The 22,885-nt window shown below is 40.0% G+C and overlaps 1 protein-coding gene across 1 annotated transcript; it reads left to right on the plus strand.

The window, feature by feature from the left end:
- Window positions 1-3,549: 3,549 nt before the first annotated feature.
- On the plus strand, window positions 3,550-20,370 carry SLC38A2 (solute carrier family 38 member 2). The gene is made up of 16 exons (XM_083182645.1): window positions 3,550-3,857; window positions 5,197-5,438; window positions 5,633-5,711; window positions 5,816-5,931; window positions 7,402-7,475; window positions 7,581-7,673; window positions 7,766-7,847; window positions 8,887-8,969; window positions 9,164-9,222; window positions 9,897-10,070; window positions 10,236-10,315; window positions 10,405-10,505; window positions 12,495-12,619; window positions 12,826-12,970; window positions 13,158-13,255; window positions 16,233-20,370. Exons 2-16 carry the CDS (start codon window positions 5,320-5,322, stop codon window positions 16,329-16,331), a joined length of 1,527 nt encoding a protein of 508 aa, XP_083038771.1. The 5' UTR covers window positions 3,550-3,857; window positions 5,197-5,319; the 3' UTR covers window positions 16,332-20,370.
- The last annotated feature ends 2,515 nt before the right edge of the window (window positions 20,371-22,885 follow it).

A 22,885-nucleotide genomic window follows, 5' to 3' on the forward strand; every position in this document is an offset into this window, starting at 1 on the left:
ACCCTCAGTATTATCATGTTAAATGCATTCATAATGTTATTTTTAATAACATAATTATGCTGATGAGTTTGGAGAAACACAAACATCATCTACTGTCTCCTTCCATTTTTTTTAATGTATGTTTCCAAAAAGTTAGTATAACTGCACATATTAGTCATTATGTAACTAGATTTGTATGAGCCCAGAGTTTAGTCCCTTTAGGTGCCTTTATGGGTCCTCGATTAGACCGTTTATCTATCCCGTACACCAGGGGTTACTAACCAGAGTACTTGAGCCAGAGTTGCTGACATTCCAGCTGCCCCCTCCAGAAGAGGACAGCCAGCTGGCAACAGCAGAGGGTATGTAGGGTAAGCATGATGCTGTATAGGTGGAGCGGTGTGGGCGCTGTTGTGGGCATGGTGCTTATGGTCATGTCATTGTGGCCATGCCCTTGCTATACAATGTCAATACTACAGGCATTTTATGCAGGGGGTGGATCTATGATGACGTGCACTGCAGTGGTCAACCAAGGGGGGCTGTGCACCTGCGAGAGACTAGAGCACTTTTCTGTGGGGTCGGGAGTGGCGGGGGGGGGGGGGCAAGTTTGACTTGAGCACAAGTGTCTTAAATAGTTTTGATTTAGCCATCTGTGCTCATGTGTGGATATCAATTAAACCTGGACTATTACTGAAACTTGAGGCCTGAGGTTGGGTCACACTGACTTGCACTATCAGCAGCAACCTCCAATACCACCAATAGCTCAGTAGTTTTTAGTCCGGTATCTTATATATATATATGTCAGTGTGTCTCCGAAACACTGCCATCTGTTGGCAGCGAGTGAAACTACATCTACTAGCTTGCATAGCATTTGCTTCAAGCAGGCTTACTAGCTGTTAAATCATAATGTAAATAATTTTTAAAGCCAGTTGCCTCTTTGAAGAGTCAAAGGATCTCTTAAAAGATCAATTTCATGTCAAAGGCATACTTACCGACTTTTTAATGTCACTCTCCGGGAGAAGCCCTTAGAGGACAACCAAATGTGCAGGTCGGGGGGCGGGGACAAGGCTGATGTTTAAAAGCCCCGCAATTCGCGTCATTTTAGTCCCGCTCCCTCCCCCAAACCCGCGATTTACGGCACTTCTTTCCCCAGGTCCGGGGGGGAGCGGGGACTCTGAGGGGAATGTGGGAGACTTGAAGTATGGTCAAAGGATTGTCACTAGTAATGCAGAAGTGCATGAGGCTTTCACAGTCTGCACAAAAAGTTCTGGTGAAAATTGTGTAATTGTGTAATGTCAGAGAGCCAAGCACCTAACAACAAGATTCCTGGCTCATCACTTAGCACACAGCATTTCACTGACCCAAGGTTTTTATCTGTCACCAATTGATGAACTGTGATATGTAAAGGGTTGTCAAACAGATCCTCTGTGACTTCAATTGTATTGGACCTCATAGACAGTGCCATCTTAATATATGCATACACTGGGCAGCTGTCAAAGGAACACAGCCAGCTCTACTATTAAGCAGCTTTTGGCAGCTGCCTTGGGTGCTCCAGAATCTTGGAGGAGCCCCTGACCGGAGAAATCGGTACGGCCGGGTAATAGTATATAGGAAAATGCAGTAAAAAAGGGGTTTTACTGCATTTTCCCCTTAGTACAGCCAGATGGTGAATGGCTGTCATCATCTTGATTTGCTGGATGGATGCTTCTATCCACAAATCAGAGTACAGCATTCACTACCTGCCTCTGAGCCTGCAGCCAGACAGTCTATGGCAGCCAGCATTCTGATTTTTTTTTTTTGCAGTGTGAACGGGTCGCATACCCAGATCTCATATACGGGTAAAACCCTTCTTTTTACCCATGTTTCAGATCCGGGTATGCAGGCACGGGTCTCATTGCATAAAAACCCGTGTTAAAAGGCAAATTACCGGGTAGAACTTCTTCACCTGGAAATTTGCCGTGCAGTGAGAACGGGGGTCCGTCCCTGCAGTCCCCGGTATTTTAATGCCGGGTAAAAGCTGTGTATTTCTCACTAGCAGTGAGAACACGGTATAAGAGGGTGCAGGGCTACAGGAAAGTCTCCATACCCTGACTGGAGCAATGCCCCAGCATTCTCTACCTGGCTCCAAGTCTGCAGCCAGACAGTGATTGACTAATTACGTAAGAAGTGTACAATTAGCTTACTAGTCATTAATTACTCACCTTCTGAATCAGTGTCTTCCCCATGCAAATACTGTATGAGTGAGTGTGTGACCCCTATGTGTGTCTGTGACCCACTTCCTTGTAGATCCAGAGGCAGCAGCAGGGAGAACTACATCTCCCAGCAGCCATCTCCCCTACCAGCAGCTCACTCCCAGTGGATAGGGGGAGATCCCTGTAAGCCAGGGAGACCACAGGTCCTGTAAGTACTGTAGTAAACTTTTTTTTTCTTCCACAATAGCATTTTCAAAGCAGAAAATCCTGTGTGCATTTTTTAGGAGTACACACACCCGTGGTAATCACAGATAAAGCAAGAAGTATTAGAACCAAATAAAAGGGTGAAGCTGTTGGGAATACTGAGATCATTTGGAATATGAACATTATATGCAACTGTAAATTAAAATATAAAAGTATATTGTTCTATTCAATCATTTCTGCTAAAACTGAATACATTTTGTAAATCATATCTGTAATGAAGCACAAAACTGCAGATGAATTGGGTGTATGATTATTTCTCAATGGATGAGAAAGGATTCAATGTAAAAAAATAATTATCTAAAATTGCTATAATAGTAGTGCTGTGTATTATAAGAGAAGATAATATGAGTTTGGAAATGTCTCCTAAAATACGGATGTCTCCTGTGCAAGCTTATCTAGTAGTAACTGTTTTATCCTTGAGACAAATGTTTATTGTTGTGTTTTTATTATTTTTATTGTGGGGATGATTTAACAAGCAGTTTTCTATAACAAGTACCTACTTGCTGGCTTGTGTACATAAAGCTAAAGATGTCAATACAGCAGGTAAAGTACAAAGATTAACCTGCAGAATTGGGCACGCCTCATGCCACCCACACCATCACTTTCATCATGTTATGTCACAACATATTTGTCCTTTCCCTAAAGTGTCAGCCAGTTGTGACCTTATAGCCTGTGACATGGCACAGACACATTCCTGTAGTTGCCACTAGTGCAGTATAGTGTGAGACACTGGCTGCCAGGCTGCCAGGTAACCCCAACACTGACACACAACAGGGACACGTAGCAACAACAGCTAATGACAACACTGACACACAACAACATGTGACTGACCTATTAATATATAGGTAGCAACTCTCATTATTCCATGTCAGTAATTATCAGTGACAATCGGAACATCGAGAGATTCAAAATTAGAATTCAAACACTTCCAAAATGTCCCAAGACTAGAGTACTGGTGGCCCTTGGTGGGGGCCCCGGCCGGGATGCATGTGTGTGGGGGCGGCAGCACATGATGATAGCAGCAGTCCTCCTGAGCCCGGGGCTGGGGGCGGGCGGGGGAGTGTCCGGGGCGGGGCAGACACTGTTGATACACAAAGGATGGAGGCAGCAGCACGATGCTAGTGTTGATATGATGCAATGACGCACGGAGACCCACCTCGCCAATTCACTAAGACTCCGCCTTGCCTGCATTCCGCTAATAATAAGTGAGAGTGTACCGGATGATCGCCAGTCACCGAGGGACGCAGCAGCAGTGACATACATACACACACACACACCCGCCTGTATTATACTCCAGTGTGCGCACCGCCTGCCTGCTCCCTACTACTATCATTATTATTACTTATTTATTCCGTGTTATTTATTCTCTATCTATCTGGTTTTGGTGCGTTCAGCCTACGGGGAACCGGAGCACAGCGACCACAGGTAAGAGGGGCTGAGTGGCAGCAGCACGGGGCTGCGCGTGTGACTGGCTGCGGGGGGGCTGGGACAGTGCGGGGGATGTGTCTGCTTCGGGGGGAACGTGAGCGGCACCGCAAGCAGGCGGCAACCGGCACAGGCTGTAGCGTCAATGCCCGGGCCCTATCCCTGACTATGGGGGGGGGGGGGGGGGGCAGCACCTGTGCTCGTTGATCCAGTAGCCGCATTCTCTATTCATTCATTCTATCAGTCTATTTATTTCTGGATCCATGTTAATGGTAATGTGTGGGAGCACAGCTGCTTGTGGGGCTGGCAGCCAGTACTAGGTGTAGGGTGGTGGTGGGCACACTCTGGGTGCTCCCTGTCACTGTGGGTGGGTGGGTGAGTGTGCAGGAGGGAGGATGTGCTTCTACTGTATGTTACATTCTGTCTCAATAGTGTGTGTCTGTTGCATCAGACTCTCCTGTGTTACAGTGCAGCTAGGAGAGGTTAGGGTAGGAGGCATGGGAGGAGGCACTAGGAGTGGCCATGTCTACCTTCTCTGTAGTGCCGCACTAGCTGGGTATTCACAGTATTTTTTTTTTTTTTCGGTTAACTCAGCCCCTGTACAGAATATTCTAGACACGAGTGCCTTCTTCTAGAATTGCGGGCTGTCTAGACCAGTCTACATTGGGACTTGGCCTGCAGCATTTCCTCACATACAAACACGCCATATATGTTTAAATATTCTCTACATTTAAAAGGCTTGTTTTGGAAATATTTTCCATACATGTGTTTGATTATTTTATTTCCCCACTATTGTGTTTAGTTTACTTCTATGGATCGATACAGTATATACATTATTACTATTCTGTAGCGTAATATTTAACATCAAATGCTGTCTTTCAATAGTGCTTATATAATGTCACTTGAACATAATCATTAAACTGTTAAATTATTTACATCCTGTGCATTCTCAATACTCCTCATGCACGGTATTGTTAAAAAATAGCTATAAAATCCCTTTTAAAGATTTTTAAGGTTTATAATAATATTTTTAGTCGGGGGCCTACAGCACAATACCATGCATTTGGTGGGATTATATATCTGCTCATGGCCTTGGAATGTATGTGATTGACAAATGAGGGTGGAGAGGGATAAGAGGAGGGGGGAAATGATGAGATCTTTGGTGCCTGGAATTTGCTGTGTGCCGGATGAGACTAGCTAGTACTTTTCCACTCTCCCACTACCCCCCCCCCCCCCCCCCCCCCCTTCCTCCCTTCCTCCTCTTCAAGCTTACTCGTGACCACGAAGCATCACGTGGTCAGGTTGCACACTGCAGTATTGACGTTTTCCATCCTTGCAGGCAGAGAGCCAAGCGCAGCAGTAGGATCTTCTGCAGACACACCGTCTACATCAGCTGAACTCGTGGACACAGTATTTGAACACTCTCCTCGATTTCATCTTTAGTGCAAAACAAACCGCCAGGATGAACAAACAAGAGATGGGAAGACTGGATATTTTCCCAGATGAAGACAGCGTTAGCTTCAACAGTAACGATGATTTCAATTATCCGGAATATCCTGCAAACAAGCTGTCAACAAAAGGGTTAGCTATGCAATTAATTTCTATGCATGTCTGTACATTTGATTAAATACTTTCATAATATTGGTATGAATTGTTATTATATTATTGTATAGTGTATTGTACAGCCCTATGTAATGATAAGATAATGTGTGGTGTTTTATAATGGAGAATAGAACATTTTAGCTGAATTAATGCCAATGTTAATCTCATTGCAGTCATTATGACATGGATCTAGAAAACCAAAATTTCCTGCTTGAACCTAAATTGGCGAAGAAGAAATCTGAGAAGGAATATGTAAGTGCTCCCTAATCCATGTACAGTTAAGTTTCCCATAGAGATTTGAGCCATATAACTTCTCATCAGCAGTGTGTGATTAACCTGTGCCTATGTTTTCTTAGCTTCCAGGAACCACTTCTTTTGGCATGTCAGTATTTAACCTCAGCAACGCCATTGTTGGAAGTGGAATCCTAGGTCTTTCATATGCTATGGCTAACACTGGAATAGCTCTTTTTATGTAAGTATATCATTGTTGTTTTCTATAATAAAGGATACATTATCTAAATTCCATCATTAGGCTGCAGATTCTACTTCTTTGACTCTCTAATGGTCAGAAAATAATTTTTATTGCATTATTTATACTGGGCAGTATTCTATGAAATCACCACTAGAGGCAGCGTATCTTGCATGTATTTTAGAATACGCTATAATTTTGCCTTTTCATTTTTTTTAAAGAACAATAGTACACTCTGTTTCCATTGTTCAGTGTTCAAGCTCTTGGCACTGCCATGTTAATTCTCAATCATGCAGAAACAATGGTATTATTTAAAGAATCTACCCCAACCTCTCCCCTTCACTACTCTTGTTTCTAATGAATTAAGTTGTGCATTGGAGCTACCGTATATATACTCGAGTATAAGTCGACCTGAATATAAGCCGAGGCACCTAATTTTACATCAAAAAACTGGGAAACCGTATTGACTCAAGTGGGACCCTCACTCGAGTATAAGCCGAGGGGGGCTTTTTCAGCATAAAAAAATGTTCTGAAAAAGTAGGCTTATTCTCGAGTATATATGGTATTAGTCCCAAATTAGTATATCAATTTGCCCTATACAGCTTGTACCTCCTATATCCCAAAAATTGATATTTGTAATATTCTGAAATCCAAAAAGATTTGACCGCGATTGAGATCGTTACATATTGCATAAAATTACCTTCAGACTAGGTGTATTTGAAAGATAATTTCATTTTGTGTTTACAATTAGGTCCCAACCCCAAGATATCTAATTATGGTATGCAAATATTCCAATCTAAGGACAATTACGAACCTGTATTGACTGTTGGCTATTGGGATTTTGTGTATGCAGAAAGATGCACTAGGCAACATTGATATTTCAGGGCAAAGGGTATTGCTGACGGATAGCTCCAGGCACCTCGCAGTGCTGATTAATGGCATGACATTGCTGAAATACTAGTTTCTTTAAGGGGGAAAAAATATATATATTTGGATAAAAGACTTCCTATTTTTTTCTATTGATATAGTGGCATTTATAAATGTGTAAATAGTTTTCACATAGTGGCAAAATTAGTTAAAATAAATGTTGCTCTCCTACTATATAAGAGATGGAGGAAATCCTTTAATAGCTCAGTAAACAGTTAACCTTATCATTTCGTATAAAATCCCATTCAAAGATTTAATGGAATCTGAGTTTTAGTTTTTAAGTAACAATTAGAAAATGTATTGTTTATTTACAGTTTCTAATAAAGCTCAGCATTTAATTGAGTATGTATAATATCCCATTTGTTAATACATGGCAAGTCTGGTAAATTACTTCAAGTTAAAACAAGTTCAATTATAGAATTAATACTAGTTCTGCATTATTGTGAATCTGGAACGTCATACAAAATCACGTAAATGTTTTATTAATTTTTGTTTTAACATATTTTGCTCTAAATTCACTTATGCTTTTTTTATTTTAATCTGTAGGATTTTATTGACATTTGTGTCAATATTCTCTCTGTATTCCATTCACCTTTTACTAAAGACGGCAAATGAAGGAGGTAAAACTATTTATAATATTTGTAATTAATCTGAGAAAATGTTAAACTTTTATAATGTTGCTTTTTTAAAGATACTAACATTTGTCATGGTTTTTTTGTTTTTAGGTTCTTTGTTATATGAGCAATTAGGATTTAAAGCATTCGGTTTATTTGGAAAAATTGCAGCTTCTGGGTCTGTTACAATGCAAAATATTGGAGGTACATTACTTTATTACTAATGCTATTAAGAGCATATCATTTAGCTATATTTCTGAGAGATCTGGTCCCTAATGTCTTTTCCTATTCTGCAGCCATGTCAAGCTACCTCTACATAGTGAAATATGAATTACCCATTGTAATCAAGGAACTGATGGGACAAAATGTCAATCCAGAGTATGTATATAATTTTTTTTTTTTTTTTTAAAGCCAACTCTGTTGTTGTTGTGGTTATTATTATTATCCTTTATTTATATGGTGCCAGAAGTGTTCTGCAGTGAATAGCGCAGTATATAAACAAATAAGCCAAAAAAAACATTGACTTATGGGCGCTACACACATAGTGGCCCGCTGAGTGTTCTGCATGGTTATTAATCGTGGGATAGTGACGCGGGGGGGCGCGCATCGCTATGGCCCTTACACACACAGCGATGTAGGGGCATTTTCTTAGCAATGTGGTTAAATAAGGAAACATCACTCAGAAAATGACTGTATATCCTACGTGTGTAGGGCCCATTACATTACATGGTATATAAGCATTGCTGCATCGGTGGACATGAGACTGAAATAAGTATCAAGATAGTATTGTTACTGTAGGTGCCATTGTAAGAAGTATGGAGTAGAATATAGTCTAAGTAAGAGATGGAAAAGCACCAAAGGGGAGAGGGCCCTGCTCGTAAGAGCTTACTCGCTAATCACTTTGTAAAGTCTATTGTAGGAATAATTTAACAAACATATTATTTTATTATCCCTAAACCACTGCGAAGTTAGCATGTGTTCTATGGTTCCTTAATCATTTCTGTATAATAGTCATTTATGACTGCAGAAAGTGACCAACTTTAAATCAATTTATCTAGTACTTATATAAATGTAGATATCAGTTTGGAGATTTATGTTAGTTTAGTCTTCTATGATTGTTTTATTCTCTCCAAAGCATGTGTGTGTGTGTGTGTGTGTGTGTGTGTGTGTGTGTGTACTCACACCTTGGCATAGAGACTACACCCCAAAATTTTGGATTTTATGTGACACCACAATATATATCTTACAAGTCCCTAGTGTTTTTTAAACTCTTGAACTTTGCACCCCTCTGTACTAGAACACTTTTACTCTGATAGATCCGTTACTGTGACCTTTTTATATATATATATATATATATATATATATTTTTTTTTTCTTTGTGAAAAATCATTAATTTTGTTTTTCTTGTTTTGTTTAGTGCATGGTACCTAAATGGAGATTATTTGGTCGTGATGGTCTCTCTGTTCCTCATCCTTCCTTTGTCACTACTGAGAAACTTGGGTAAGTTTGCAACATATATTACTAATATATAGAACTTTTAATCCTGATTTGATCCAGAAATATATAGTTGTAGCCAGTGAGACTCCCCCATGATCTTTTGTTCTCCGGTACTTTCTTGGGATTGATAAAGAAGAAAGTACTTTTCAGAAACAATATATTTATTAAACTCCTAAATTTGTTTATTTTTATTTCAGGATATTTGGGCTACACAAGCGGATTTTCACTCTTGTGTATGGTCTTCTTTCTCATTGTTGTAAGTAAACTTCCTAATTTGTGATATTATTGTGTGTGTGTGAGCTTGGTTTACAAATGTTACTGCATTACTGCAGCAGTCATAACATTAAAATAAGTATTAGAACAACAGATGGGTTAGGTGCCATTGTATGGTGTAGATGACTGTATTAAGGTGCATACACATTGGGCGATTTTGCACAAGCGTGTATGCACAAGCAATGATGGGGAAAAAAATTTCTGGGAGAAAAGTTCATACACACTGAGCCTGATTTTCCTGCATCCTAGGGATTTGGGTGGGGGGGGGATGGCTTTCCACCCCGTCGCTCATCTGCTGATACTAGCAGATTAGCTCCGGCGGCCGATGATGATGTGGGTGAGCACATCGGTGCTCACCTCTGCCCTGTGCACACTGGGCGTTTTTTTTAGCTGAAAGCAGCTCAAACGGCAAAACTGAGCGGCTTTCAGCCCAAAAGCACCCAGTGTGTATGGGCCTTAAGTACTGGAAGGAAAAGTTTATGCGGGAAGAGAGCCCTACTCTTCAGAGCTTACATTCTAAAGGAATATTTATACATGAGATCTCTATGTGTGTATTTAGATATTATAACATATGTAGATTTTATTACCAAGTAATACCATATTTTTAGAAACAATGTCACCATTCTGTTTTGATTCTTATATACATTTGTTCATCAGGTCATCTACAAGAAATTTCAGCTGTTGTGCCCTGCTTGGCTAGATAATCCCATGAACATGACTTTAAACAGTACCGTGTCTCACCTGACCACACACGCTCCTATGGAGAACGCAGAGCTCAACAATACAGATGATGAAATGTGCAAACCAAAATACTTTGTCTTCAACTCCCAGGTAACTATAATGCCAGAAAATCGTGCTCACTCCTTTTTAATGTTAACTATGCTCTACTATTTAAAAATATTTGAAACAATATGGATTGAATGAACTTTAGTTAATTTGAAAAAAAAACCTCCATGTGTACATGGGACATTAATATATTTAACTTTTTTGTTCCAGACGGTGTATGCGGTACCAATCCTGACTTTCTCCTTTGTCTGTCACCCAGCTGTCCTTCCCATCTACCAAGAACTTAAAGGGTATGTTCTGTTCTATTTTAGGGCAGGAACATAAGCGCGATCACTGCCAATGAATGTGCTCTAATAGTGTTCTATATACTTTTATGCAGACGCAGTCGTAAAAGGATGATGAATGTCTCCAACGTTTCATTTTTCGCCATGTTTATTATGTATCTTCTGGCTGCTCTCTTTGGATACTTGACTTTTTATAGTAAGTTATTTATTTTGTGGTATGTTATTTATTTTTTTGGCTTGTGCATAAATTTGGATTTCCTGAGCAACACAGTGGTTTTTATGTCAGATGCATAAGTCACACTTCAGTATTGGCAAATCTCAAGCAAATAGGACAAAATTATACAAAACGTCACGTTTCAAAATAAAAATGTCTAATATAAACATCAGTGATAACATTAACTTATGTATATAGGCATATATTACTCATGGGGGTAGATGTATGAAGCAGTAAAAAAAAAAGTGGATAAGTTGCCCATGGCAGCCAATCGGTTGCTACGTATAATTTAAAAGAATGCAATTGATAAGTGTTACTTCAAAGCTGATTGGTTGCCGTAGCAACTTTTCCACTGACACACTTGTCCACTCTTCCCTGCTTCATACATCTCCTCCATGATCCTCTGGTTTCCAGGCATTCCTCCATATCAGTCTTATGCTTCTCTGATCATGTCAGCCTGATCAATAGCTTACAGAACAGAAATACAAAATAGGAGAAAACCAATAAAGTATTGTTAACAAAGATATATAAAAATCACTGTTCTGAAAACAATGTATCGGGGTTTTTACCGCATTTCTGTATTCTCTAACCCCCCTCCGCAGCAGCAAAAGCTGTCGATTCCCTGCAGAAGCCTATTAGCTTCTTACCGCAGCGCTGTTTTAGGGATCCGTCATGGATCCCTCCCAGCATGCCCCATGGCCGGCGCGTCACTCTGCGCATGCGCAGATGGACTCCCGGGTCACAGACCATGAAGTCCAGTGCCGGCAACGCATCGCAAGGGACAGCTCTTATGGCAAGAGCTGTCCCTTGCGTTAATAACGGCATATGTTAGAACATATGCTGTTATTAAAAATGCAGTGGCCGGCGAAGGGGGGCGATGGAGGGATGCGGATGTTACAACATCCCGCCCTTTACCTTTTTTGTTGTTGAGAAATTTAATTATTATTTTCTGAACTTTTTGTGACCAAAGACATGTCACCCATGATTAGACTGCTATAATACCCCATATTTCCATCACCAACTACTCTGTGGTAATCACCAATTACCACATGCAACCATTGCACATTACACTGCAGTATAATTAACCCATCATGTTTTCATAGTTTATGTGTAATGGTTAGCATTACTACCTAACAGCACTGAGGTCATCGGTTTGTATATTATCACTGTGCTTGCATGGGTTTCCTCCCACACTCCAAAATTATACTGATAGGTCAGTTAGCTCCCGACAAAAATAAACCCTAGTATTTGCATATACATGTGTTTAAGGCAGACTAGATGGGCCAAGTGGTCATTGTCTGCCACACAAATGTGATGTTTCTATGTATTGTCATATTATATCTCATGATCTAAACCAGTGGTTCTCAACCTCGGTCCTCAAGGACCCCCAGCAGTGCACCTTTTCCAGGTCTCCCGGCAGTTGCACAGGTGCACTCATTAGTCACTGACACATTTTAAAAATCACAGGTGGAGCTAATTAGTTCACCTGTGATTCTGTGTGGAGACCTAAAAAAACGTGCACTGTCTTGAGGACCGAGGTTGAGAACCACTGATCAAAACAACTTTTTACAGTTTAACAAAATCATGTATTTCACATATTGTAGTCTAGATTATATATGTAAAATAAGCACTTGCCGGTTATGAAAGAGATAGACAGTAGTTAAATAGGCATTGGAGTCACAATTGTGGTGTACTAACATCCCTGATAACTAAATACATGGATAATTAACATGAAAAGTTTTGAATTAACAAGAACAATTTTTTTGAATATATTGAATCATTGTTATCAGATTGCTCCATACGAATAAGTGAAAATGTCCTTTATGTAATTATTTACACTACTACCCTCTTCCTCCATATTCTTTCTTTAAAAATGAAAGATTCAAATTGTTATAATTTAAAAGTTAATATAATTTATGTTGTATACTTTCCTGTAGTGGTAATAATTTTTTTTTTATTCATTTTCCACAGGTAAGGTGGAGCCAGAGTTACTCCATACTTATTCAAAGATTGTAGATGCTGGGGTCATATTTGTTGTTGTGCGACTGGCAGTTCTTATGGCCGTCACCTTAACTGTACCGATTGTTATTTTTCCAGTAAGTAATGGCTCTAGTTATTTTCTTCATTCTCTTCCATCATTTTTGTGTGTCTGATTCATTTATATATCGCTCTGAGCTACATGATTGCAGTTACTTATTATCATTAATACAGTTACTGTATGCAGTTACTTATTATCATTAATATTATTATTTTTTTAAATTGGTGTCTTATTTTCTAAATTCTAATGTTTTTATTCCTACAGATCCGCAGCTCCATCACTGAGTTGTTGTTCTCTGGAAAGGAGTTTGCATGGTGGCGCCACATTCTGATCACACTTGTAATACTAGCCTTCACCAACGTACTGGTCATCTTTGTTCCTACCATAAGAGATATCTTTGGATTTATTGGTGAGTTAATGACATTCTTAAATATTATAGATATAGCTTTATATATTAAAGATGTTCACCTCTTTTTTTATAAATATATATATTTTTTTTTTTATTGTAATTTAATTTGGGAATTGCTATGTGCCTGCCTTTTCATACCGTAACTTTATTAGGTATGATTAACCAATATTTGTGGTTTTTGACATAGGTGCCTCTGCTGCTGCTATGCTGGTGTTTATCCTACCGTCGGCTTTTTACATCAAACTAGTAACGAAGGAATCCATGAAATCTGTTCAAAAGATTGGGGTAAGTGTAATTCTTAATGTTTATTTTTGTTATATAAAAAAAGTGAATAGTAAGAAGATTTATATAATTAGCTAATCTTTATTGTCAGTACAAAGCTAACTAATTATTATATTTGAAGCATGGGGGGTGTTTCTATTAAGGTGTTGACCTTCAACTTTGCATCATTGCATTAATAGGAGCTGATTTACCTCAGCAGCTGCCCGTCCTTGTACAGGTTATAAATAATGCCTCAATATGGCAGCCACACTCTGCAGACCATTTCCCCAGACCAGAAGCTTGTGTGCTAATAAAATAGTTGGGTTCTAATGAAATTGGTTGGGAACTGTTGTATAATATTCCTAGCCACCTGATCTACCCCTTTCACGCTGCCAGCAATAACCTGCATTATTGTACATGAACGCGCAGCATCTCGGGTTTTCCTGCAGTCTAAAAAAGTCCAGTTGGAATAACTTGAGTTAAAAAACCTGGCAATTCAACCTGTGTAGTGTACCGAGCAGTATTGAACTCTGGATCCAACCGGTCACAGCAATGACACAGCAGATGCTATTTCACTATGCGACTAGCAAAATCTGATCTGTTCTCTAAAAGAACCCAAATGCCGTAGTATACCGCCAGGTGGGACTTTGAATCCCGCCTGGTGATTTGCGGTCGTGCAAAATGAAAACGGGCCAGGGTCACGGCTGTCGGAACGTACCAGCAGTCGTGACCCGGTATTAAATATTCCCCTAAGTCTTGGAGAGTGAGTGCCAACCAACCAGCTTCTGTCATTTTTCAAGCGCAGACTAAGATGTTAGTTAAGGGGCCTACATACGCAGAGATTTGTGCCAGAGATTCATAACGGGAGATTCAGCACGAGAGATTTCCCTAAAACGGAATTTTTCAGATAATGAGCCACACACACACAGATTTGTGCCAGAGATTCATAATGGCAGATTCAGCATGAGAGATTTCAAATCTCTCACAGAAACTTCAGGGGAATAAAAAAAGAATTCAAAATGTAAATAAGGGGTTGAACTAAAGCCTGGGGGAGTGTCACTATATACAGGGCCGAAACTAGGTGTTTCGGCGCCCGGGGCGGCAGTCATTTGGTCGACTTGCCGGACGCTGATTTGGTTGCCAATCAGCGTCCGGCAAGTGTTTTCAAAATCATCAGCGCTTCCCGCCTCCAGGCAAATAGCGCTAGGAGACGGAGTGACGAGTGAGTGAAAGCTGCCGCTACACCAGTCCCTGGACCCCTGCTGCCAACATACCTGTGTGCAGCCAGCGGGGGAAGGCAGCGTCCAGGGGTCCAGGGACTGGTGTAGCGGCAGCCTTCACTCACTCTGTCTCCTAGCGCTATCTGTCTGTGCCTGGCGGCGGGAAGCGCTGATGACTTTGAAAAGACTTGCGAGTCTTTTCAAAATCTGCTGCCCGGCAGCGCTAGGAGCCGGAGTTAACACACCACTCCCTGGACCCCCGCTGCCTGTCCCCAGACCCGCTGCCAGGAGACCCAGGACCGCACACTAGCGCCCCCCCCCCCTCCAGCGCCCTGGTGCCCCTCCAAAATATGGTGTAAATAGCAAAAGAAAGGCTGGCACTCTGGGGTCTTAACAAAACTTGCTGTATTTTTATTTTATTTATGGTCGTTTGCTTTGAAATACAGCAGGTTTTGTTAAGACCCCAGAGTGCCAGCCCGTTAGATTGTATGTCTCCTGCGGCCAGTATATATATATATATATATATATATATATATATATATATATACACACACATATATACATATATACATATATATATATATATACATATATATATATATATATATATATATATATATATATATATACAGTCACAGTTAGGGTGAGCACACCTCAGTTCAAACTCACATGGGGTGCCATCGCCTGGATTCTCCCAGCAGGGGAGTCCAAAATAATACAGCAGGTAGGGCGGCACTCACAGCAAAATAAGGCTCTCAAGGCGGAGATACGATATCGTATCTCCGCCTTGAGAGCCTTATTTTGCTGTGAGTGCCGCCCTACCTGCTGTATTATACATATATATATATATATATATATATATATATATATATATATGGAAGCCTTGTCATTGGTGGCAGTCGTTTATATATATATTATATTCTATAAAGAAACTTATCATTGGTGGCAGTGGAGCTGCGGCAGCAGGGGGACGTGTGAGCGGGCGGGCAGCTTGAATCACTTCGCCGCCAGAGGACAGGTGACAGGGGGACCGGGAGCTGCTGCTGCTGCTTTTTCCCCCTGCTCCGTCTCCGTGTGGCGAGGAGGGGGGAGGGAGCAGGGGGCGGCGTCTTCATGCGTCTTTGTGCGGCGAGCAGGGGGAGGCGGCGTCTGGCGTGTCAAGGGGGCGGTGAGCAGGATACATCAGGGCGGCGTTCAGCGTCGCTCAGAAGGCCCTGCTCACATCCGAGGCCACATATGAGCAGGAGCTTCTGAGCGACTGCTCTTGATTGACGGGCAGGTCCGTTCTGAATCTTGTGCAGATTCAGAACGGCGGGGGCGCGCATGCAAATCGCTGTGTGGGCTATACACACAGCGATTTACATGCATTTTCAGGCATTTTCTGAGTGATTTAGTAAAATCGCTCAGAAAATGCCTGAAAATTGTGCTGTGTGTGGGGCCCTTTAGGAACTGATTGCTTGGTACTTTATCCCTGTCTTTTTTTATCATTCCCTGAGGCTTACAGACCCTTTAGTGCAAATGTTCTTATTGGGGCTGATGTATTAAGCCTTAACAAGAGATAAATGCAAGTGTGATAAAGAGAGATAAGTGTCCAGCCAATCACCTGCTAACTGCCATGTTACAGGCTGCGTTTGAAAAAAGTCAGTAAGGAGCTGATTGGCTGGACGTTTAGCTCTCCTTATCACCCTTGCATTTATCTCTTGTTAAGGCTTAATACATCTGCCCCATTGTGTGTTAAATCAAAGTAAAACAACAACTGAAATCTATTTCTCTCTCTCTAGGCTATGTCGTTTCTTATCAGTGGCATTATAGTAATGATTGGCAGCATGACCCTGATTATTATGGATTGGGTGCATAATGCTTCTGCCAATGGACACTAAAAGTACATGGTGAGGAACTTTTGCTTGAGAATGGAACTGTTCACTCCCAAGCTTTCTACTGAGAATGAAAATTCGCCATTGCTTGCAGTTTCACTTCCTTCAAGATACCGTTTCTTGTAGAACAACAGAACTCTTAAGACATTTGTTCTACACCTCAACAAGGACAACACCATCTTTAATCCAAAGTTTCTGGCAAAAGGAAGTAATTTATTCCATTCTGGAGAATGGTCAACAATATCTATATGTTATTGAAGCCACATAGTTGGCTGTTGTCAATTACTGTTTCTTGTACTTGTATGTTAATACTTGAATGTGCCTACAGGAACCGTTTGATGTGAGTAAATGTTACACTGCTAAAGTGTGAGCTTGGCCGAGGGAAAGAACCCCACTCTTTGTACCAAAAATACTCATCAATTTAAAAGCACTTCTAAGTGGAAGGATACAGAAAGGATGGCTCATGTTTTCAGAACCCATAGCTGGTTTCCTGCAGTGTCTTTAAACATAATCAGTATTTTAGTAAATATTTATTTTGTCCTCGGAGCAAAGCCGTGGAGGAAAATCAGAAGGCCTGGTTTGGATAAAGACTGAATACTGTTTCTACTTGACAGTCACCATTGTATTGCTTTGGAAAGTCCAGCATACCTTCAGTACTAAAGCAGCCTTTTCTGAACATAGAAGATTGACTAATGCTTAAGCACTGACCTACGAGCCTTGTACCAATAATTTGACATTCATTTAGGTAATACATGATGTACACCATCGTTAAACAGAAAATACAAACATTGTTGTCGATCAAACCTATTATGTTACTGCTGTTAGTAGCCTAAGCATGGTACATAAGTGAAATATTTAAATGGCTAATTTATTGCAGCCCATGGCAGTTTACATCATGTATAGTATTTCTCAATATTTAAACTTTAATTTATAAAATACTGGATTACTTGAGGATTTTCTTTCTCTTCTGAACCACAAAACCTACTTGCTTATGATATGTTTACTGGGTACATTTTGCTAAATGTTTGCTATCATTCAGACAGCTACAGTCATTTTCACTGCCGGTTTAGCAACTTGTGTAACTATGTATCCAAAATGCTGCTGGTGATTCTATTTCATAGCCTCTGTTGGCCTTTAGCTATAGAGAAGTATTCATTTTGAAAGTGTACTTGTTGCTTATTCATACATAAAGCAGCCTTATAAGAATGCAACCGCAATTTAGTCTTTAATAATAATTCCCCAGGAACTAGTGATCTCACTGAGGCATAACACACAGTGCCTCATGCCTCCGTAATGTCGCTGGTTTACTGCAGGAATAGGCTTAATATCAGCCTGCAAGTGATGGGTACACTTTAAGAGCTGTAGCAGTGTTTTACTAGTTCTCACAAGCATTCTATACAGATGTAGCCACCCTCATCATGGCTACATTGCGGCCAAGGTGCACCCGCGACTTGGAGCACTGCACCGCTGGTTAATGCATTTTCAATGAGTCATGGGTTTGACTTCGACACACTAGCGGCAACATTGCAGAGGCTAGATGAGGCTGGCTACATGTCTAGGTCAATCTGTTCACCACATACAAAATTGCATAAATAAGTCACAATTATACTAATTCAGTGTATTACATATGTTAATCATATAAAACTGTTTTTGTGTATACACTATATTTCTGTTACTTAAGGTGATGCAGGTACATGACCTGTGTACATTCTGTCATAGTCCAGATATCCAGTAAGAGCAAGCAAGGGGTAAATGATGTTAAACAAATACACCTCCTTATCATGAGAATTGATATTTCACCACTTTTTGCCACCTCATTGTCTTCCACAGACGAACTTAGACTCTACTTTGCTGTTTTACAACATTAACTCATTGAAAGGCAACCTATTTTTCAATATTTGTGATGTTTGTATAGCAGAAATATGTAAATATATATAAATATTTCATTTGTAGATAAACAACTTTTTATTTGTTATGTACATTTTTATTATTATGATCATTGTCTGCGCAACAGAAGGTTTACTCAAAAGTATTTTTAGGGAACCTCTACCCCAACAAATAAGGAGAATTCGCACTGTCCATTTTTAAAGTGGGTTGTTTATTTTCCTTTCTAAGGGCCAGATGTATCAAGTTTCAAAAAGTGTGAAAATGGAGAGCCAATCAGCTCCTAACTGCCATGCTACAGGCTGAGTTTGAAAATAATGACAAGTTGGGGCTGGTTGTGGGGGAATTTGAACAAAGTGTGGCGCTCCTGGATTATACTGCCTTTATTTCAATACCCTTGGTTCAATCCCTGTTGAAACATAGAATTTGATGGCAGATAAGAACCACTTGGCCCATTTAGTCTGCCTCTTTTTTAAACATGTTACCTCAAACCATATTTGATCTTTATTTTTTTGTAAGGATATCAATATGCCTATCCCAAGCATGTTTAAATTGTACTACTGTATTTGCGTCTACCACCTCTGATGGTAGGCTATTCCACTTATCCACTACTCTCTCTGTGAAGTAATTCTTCCTCAAATTTCCCCTGAATCTTCCTCCCTCTAGTTTCAGTGCATGTCCTCGTGTTCTGTTGCTCCTCTTCCTGTGAAGAATGTCTCCCACCGGTACCTTGTTAAAACCCTTGATATATTTAAAAGTTTCTATCATGTCCCCCCTCTCCCTTCTCTGCTCTAAAGTATACATATTAAGATCCTATCGATAAGTTTGAGAAAAAGGGGGGGGGGGGATGTTTGAAAAGATGGCGCTGAAAGATTGAAGGTTGAATGTATCTTTTCATGGGGTATTTAAAGTTGATGATGATCAATGCTTGTTGTTCATATCATAGATGGAAAGTGCATGCAAAGATAATATCCAACAATAGGTTGGTGTGTTGATATTTCACTCCAAACATAAGGGGGTCAGGTTATCTTCAAGTGCCAGCAAGGGTGCATACCTGACTTACACAAAAAGGAGGTACTAGACACATATAACGGTATCTTTGGGGGATGGGTGCATACCTGTACTCCTGATGAAATAGTTGTTATCACTCCTCAAAAGATTTCTTTGAGGCATTCGCCTGCGATGGATGCTGTATGTATATAAATGTATAAGAGGTTTGGAGATATGTGTCTAGTACCCACTTTTTGTGTAAGTAAGGTATGCACCCTTGTTGGCACTTGAAGATAACCTGACCCCCTTATGATTGGCTGGTTGTTTATCACTCTCCACTTTATCACTTTTTGAAGCTTGATACATCTGACCCTATAACTGTAGATGTATATACAGTAGCACTGCCTGTAGTTATAGGGAGGGTAAGTTATTCACCGTTCTCATACATACAGGGAATCCCAGTGCTTGTCTACAGTTTACAATGTGAGTTCAGGAAATAACCATTTTCTTTCTTTTTATTTAAAATTACTAATCAACAGTTTCTAACTATGTTGACTTGTTAGGACAAGCAATCTCCTGGAAAACACTGTCCCTTATATTAATCCCATTGTCCTGTAGTAGAGGTAGTAATGTCTGATTGACTGGCCCATCAATATTATTTATAGCGTAAGACCCACCCGTTTTTATGTGAATTCTCTTTAAAGATACTAAATATGTCTCCATCATACAGAATGACATAATGATTGTTTAAACAAGCAAATACCATAATACCCACTATATGTTAATGTATATAGACTATTTTAACTGGAACAAAGTAGTAACTGCTTATTAAACTATGATTTGTTTATTTTACTTCATATTTTTGGCGTTTTATGTTTTTATAAATATCTGCATTTCAGCCTTCTTTTATAATATTGTATATATTTTAAACTTGTTTAAACAATGCTTATGCCAACCGCAAGGGTCCATTGATGTAAATAAAGTAGTGATGACAATAATATTTGGCTTTTTACTTTTGGGGAATAGAGTTAGTGTCTTTATTATGGTTTTCCTGTTGTGCTGTACAATATATTGAATCATGCAATATATGCTTCAAAACCTGTATAAATGTAAAATACAACTATTGTTAACGCCCGCAGCTCTTTTAGAGGTGTTGGTGAAGTCTTTGAGTTTCAATGAAACACTGTATGCTTTAAATTGACCTAAAATAAAAACATAATAAAAAATTGGGTCCCTATATTACTTGAACTATTGCTATATCATGCTGACATTTCAACTCCAAATGCTAGTCACTAGTCCGTCAAAATGACAGCGCTGCTGTGACTCAGGGCTCTGTCATGCTGAGGTGTGTGTGTGTCCGCCGACACTTTGTAGGGGTGAGGAGCAGCATTAGCCTTTTGTGTGTGTGTCTTATTTTGATATTCCCACACTACAGCTTGCTTGATTTTGTTATCAGTCCTGCTGTATACTGATCGTTTTATATTATACCATATTGTTATAGGTATATTTACTTTTCTGCATACATATAATAACTTCACTCATTTACATTGGTTTTGAATTTCACTACAGAATGGCTCTACATTTGCATCAACACAGCAGGTCTTCTATCTAAGGACAATGAAAATACCCTTATTTGCATGAACAATATAATTCTCTCATGACAGAGATCCAATTTAGAGAATTAAAAATGAGCTGGTAATTATTTACATTGCTATATAAAATATATATATATAGAGAGAGAGATAGACACAGCAGTTTAGCATATGTGATCCATAGCAATGCAAATGCAGGAGGAGGTGCATACCACCCCCTGCCTACATTTAGGATTGCATTTATCTGCAATGCAAACGTAGATTAAAAGGAACATTGTGATTGACAGTCACAGTGCCCTAATGCGGCTATCGCCTGAGTAAGGCTGGCTGAGACCAAGGAAATTGCATCTCATTGCGCAGTTCTTGGCCTGGTCACTCCAACAAAACACGGGAGACTCGTCCCCGTCTCTGGAAATGCCAGCCACTCATCAATTTCAAATCTATGAAAATTAATCTAAATTGATGTTGTTTCAGGGGCTAAAATACACATTTACCAACATTTAAAAATGAATATAAATAAATTATTTTCAGATTTGAAATTAATAAAATTTGACCTTTACTAAATATAACCCTAAGAATTGCTCTAGCTAAAAACATGGACTAATTCATGGAGCCAAATTTCTCAGCAACTGCGTAGACATACAGTATATTCAGCACTGCTGCAATCACAAGGAACATCTACATACTGACCTATGGCTACGCAAACTGGCTGATGTAGTAGTGACACTGGCGCAATGTTTCTTTACATACGTGATTGCAGATGAAGGCAGATACACAGCTCGAAATTTGTCATGTCTGCAATTTTGCAGCCACAAACCGTTCTACCTGTCAATCACTCTGCACATAAAATGTCAGTATGACTGCAATCACAAAGGTGCCTTGGTGCAGTGCAATCATGGCACATGCGCAGTACGCTTATAGTCACTCTAGCATAAGCATCGGCATTGAGCACAAACATGAAATAGGGCCATAGTGTATGCTTAAATGAATACCATGTGCCGTTAGTGACATCATTTCTTGGCTGAAAGATCCTTGTCTACTGGCCTGGAAACAGAACTAGCACTCAATATGCTATAACAACAGCAGGCTTGTACTCACCACTGGAAATCAAGACACACCACTATGCTTACACATAAGCTATATAATCTTGCCATTTTGCTAACCTTTTGGGGGGTGGGTGCATTTTTTTAACGCTGTTGTATAGGTGAACTAAATACAGTTTTTAATTATTAATCCCGGTAAAACCCCATTTACATAATAATAAAATAATAGCCAATTTGGTGTTTTCACATTATGCATGTTACCCTCTACTGTACAACTTATTTTTGTATGTTAGGATGTGTCTGCTTGGCAAAGGGTGACAGCAACAAAAGACATTATATGAATGCAAGAAATTAGGTATTTTGCCAGTAGCGTATTTGTAATGGATGCAGTGTCCAGAGGGGCCACCACGAACAAGCTGCACACTTAACACCCAAGCACCACAATGACAGCAGTGCTGTGGATTTTGATGGGAAAATGGCCGCTGCCCTCTGGTACAAACAGAGAAACGGGGACCTGGGCCTTCTCCACTCTTAAAACACCCCTAACTTTGGCAATTCTGTCCAGGCTGGAGTTGACTGTAATTGGACTGGCCCCACCTGCATCACGTTATCTTGATACATACCTTAAACAGGAGCCCTGGACTCTACTAGGTGTGGGTTATGAGTTAGAGACAGGGTTCTTAGCTACTCCTTTTCTTACTGGATTGTTCTTTAGACTGCTGATGTCCATTTGTCGTTAGGTGATACATTCAGAATCCTGGTCAGGTAAGTATACTTACACTACTTGACCTCTGTCGGGATTCCCTCCGGCAGGATGCTGGTATCAGTATTATGACTGCAGCCAGTCATCTGTATGTATTCCAATTTTTAGAACTACATACATATCCAATATTTTGAGGTTGTGCATGTGCAGAGTAGGCCCAGTGATTTCACGCGCATCATTAACTGCAGTATAATTGACATGCTGCATCATTTGTTATGCAGAGCAAGGGCAGTAACTAGTACACTACTGCACCCATTTTGAAGGCACACCAGGCTCAGGGTCTACTTC

This window comes from Crinia signifera, chromosome 4, assembly GCF_055691185.1.
Source record: "Crinia signifera chromosome 4, ASM5569118v1, whole genome shotgun sequence".
Classification (NCBI taxonomy): domain Eukaryota; kingdom Metazoa; phylum Chordata; class Amphibia; order Anura; family Myobatrachidae; genus Crinia; species Crinia signifera.

What these genes read in the sequence shown, in the direction of transcription:
- SLC38A2 (XM_083182645.1), top strand. Translation starts at nt 5,320, where the DNA reads ATGAACAAACAAGAGATGGGAAGACTGGATATTTTCCCAGATGAAGAC. An exon ending in AACAAGCTGTCAACAAAAGG is followed by an intron (nt 5,439 to 5,632) that starts GTTAGCTATGCA and finishes ATCTCATTGCAG; the next exon opens with TCATTATGACATGGATCTAG. An exon ending in AAAGACGGCAAATGAAGGAG is followed by an intron (nt 7,476 to 7,580) that starts GTAAAACTATTT and finishes TTTTGTTTTTAG; the next exon opens with GTTCTTTGTTATATGAGCAA.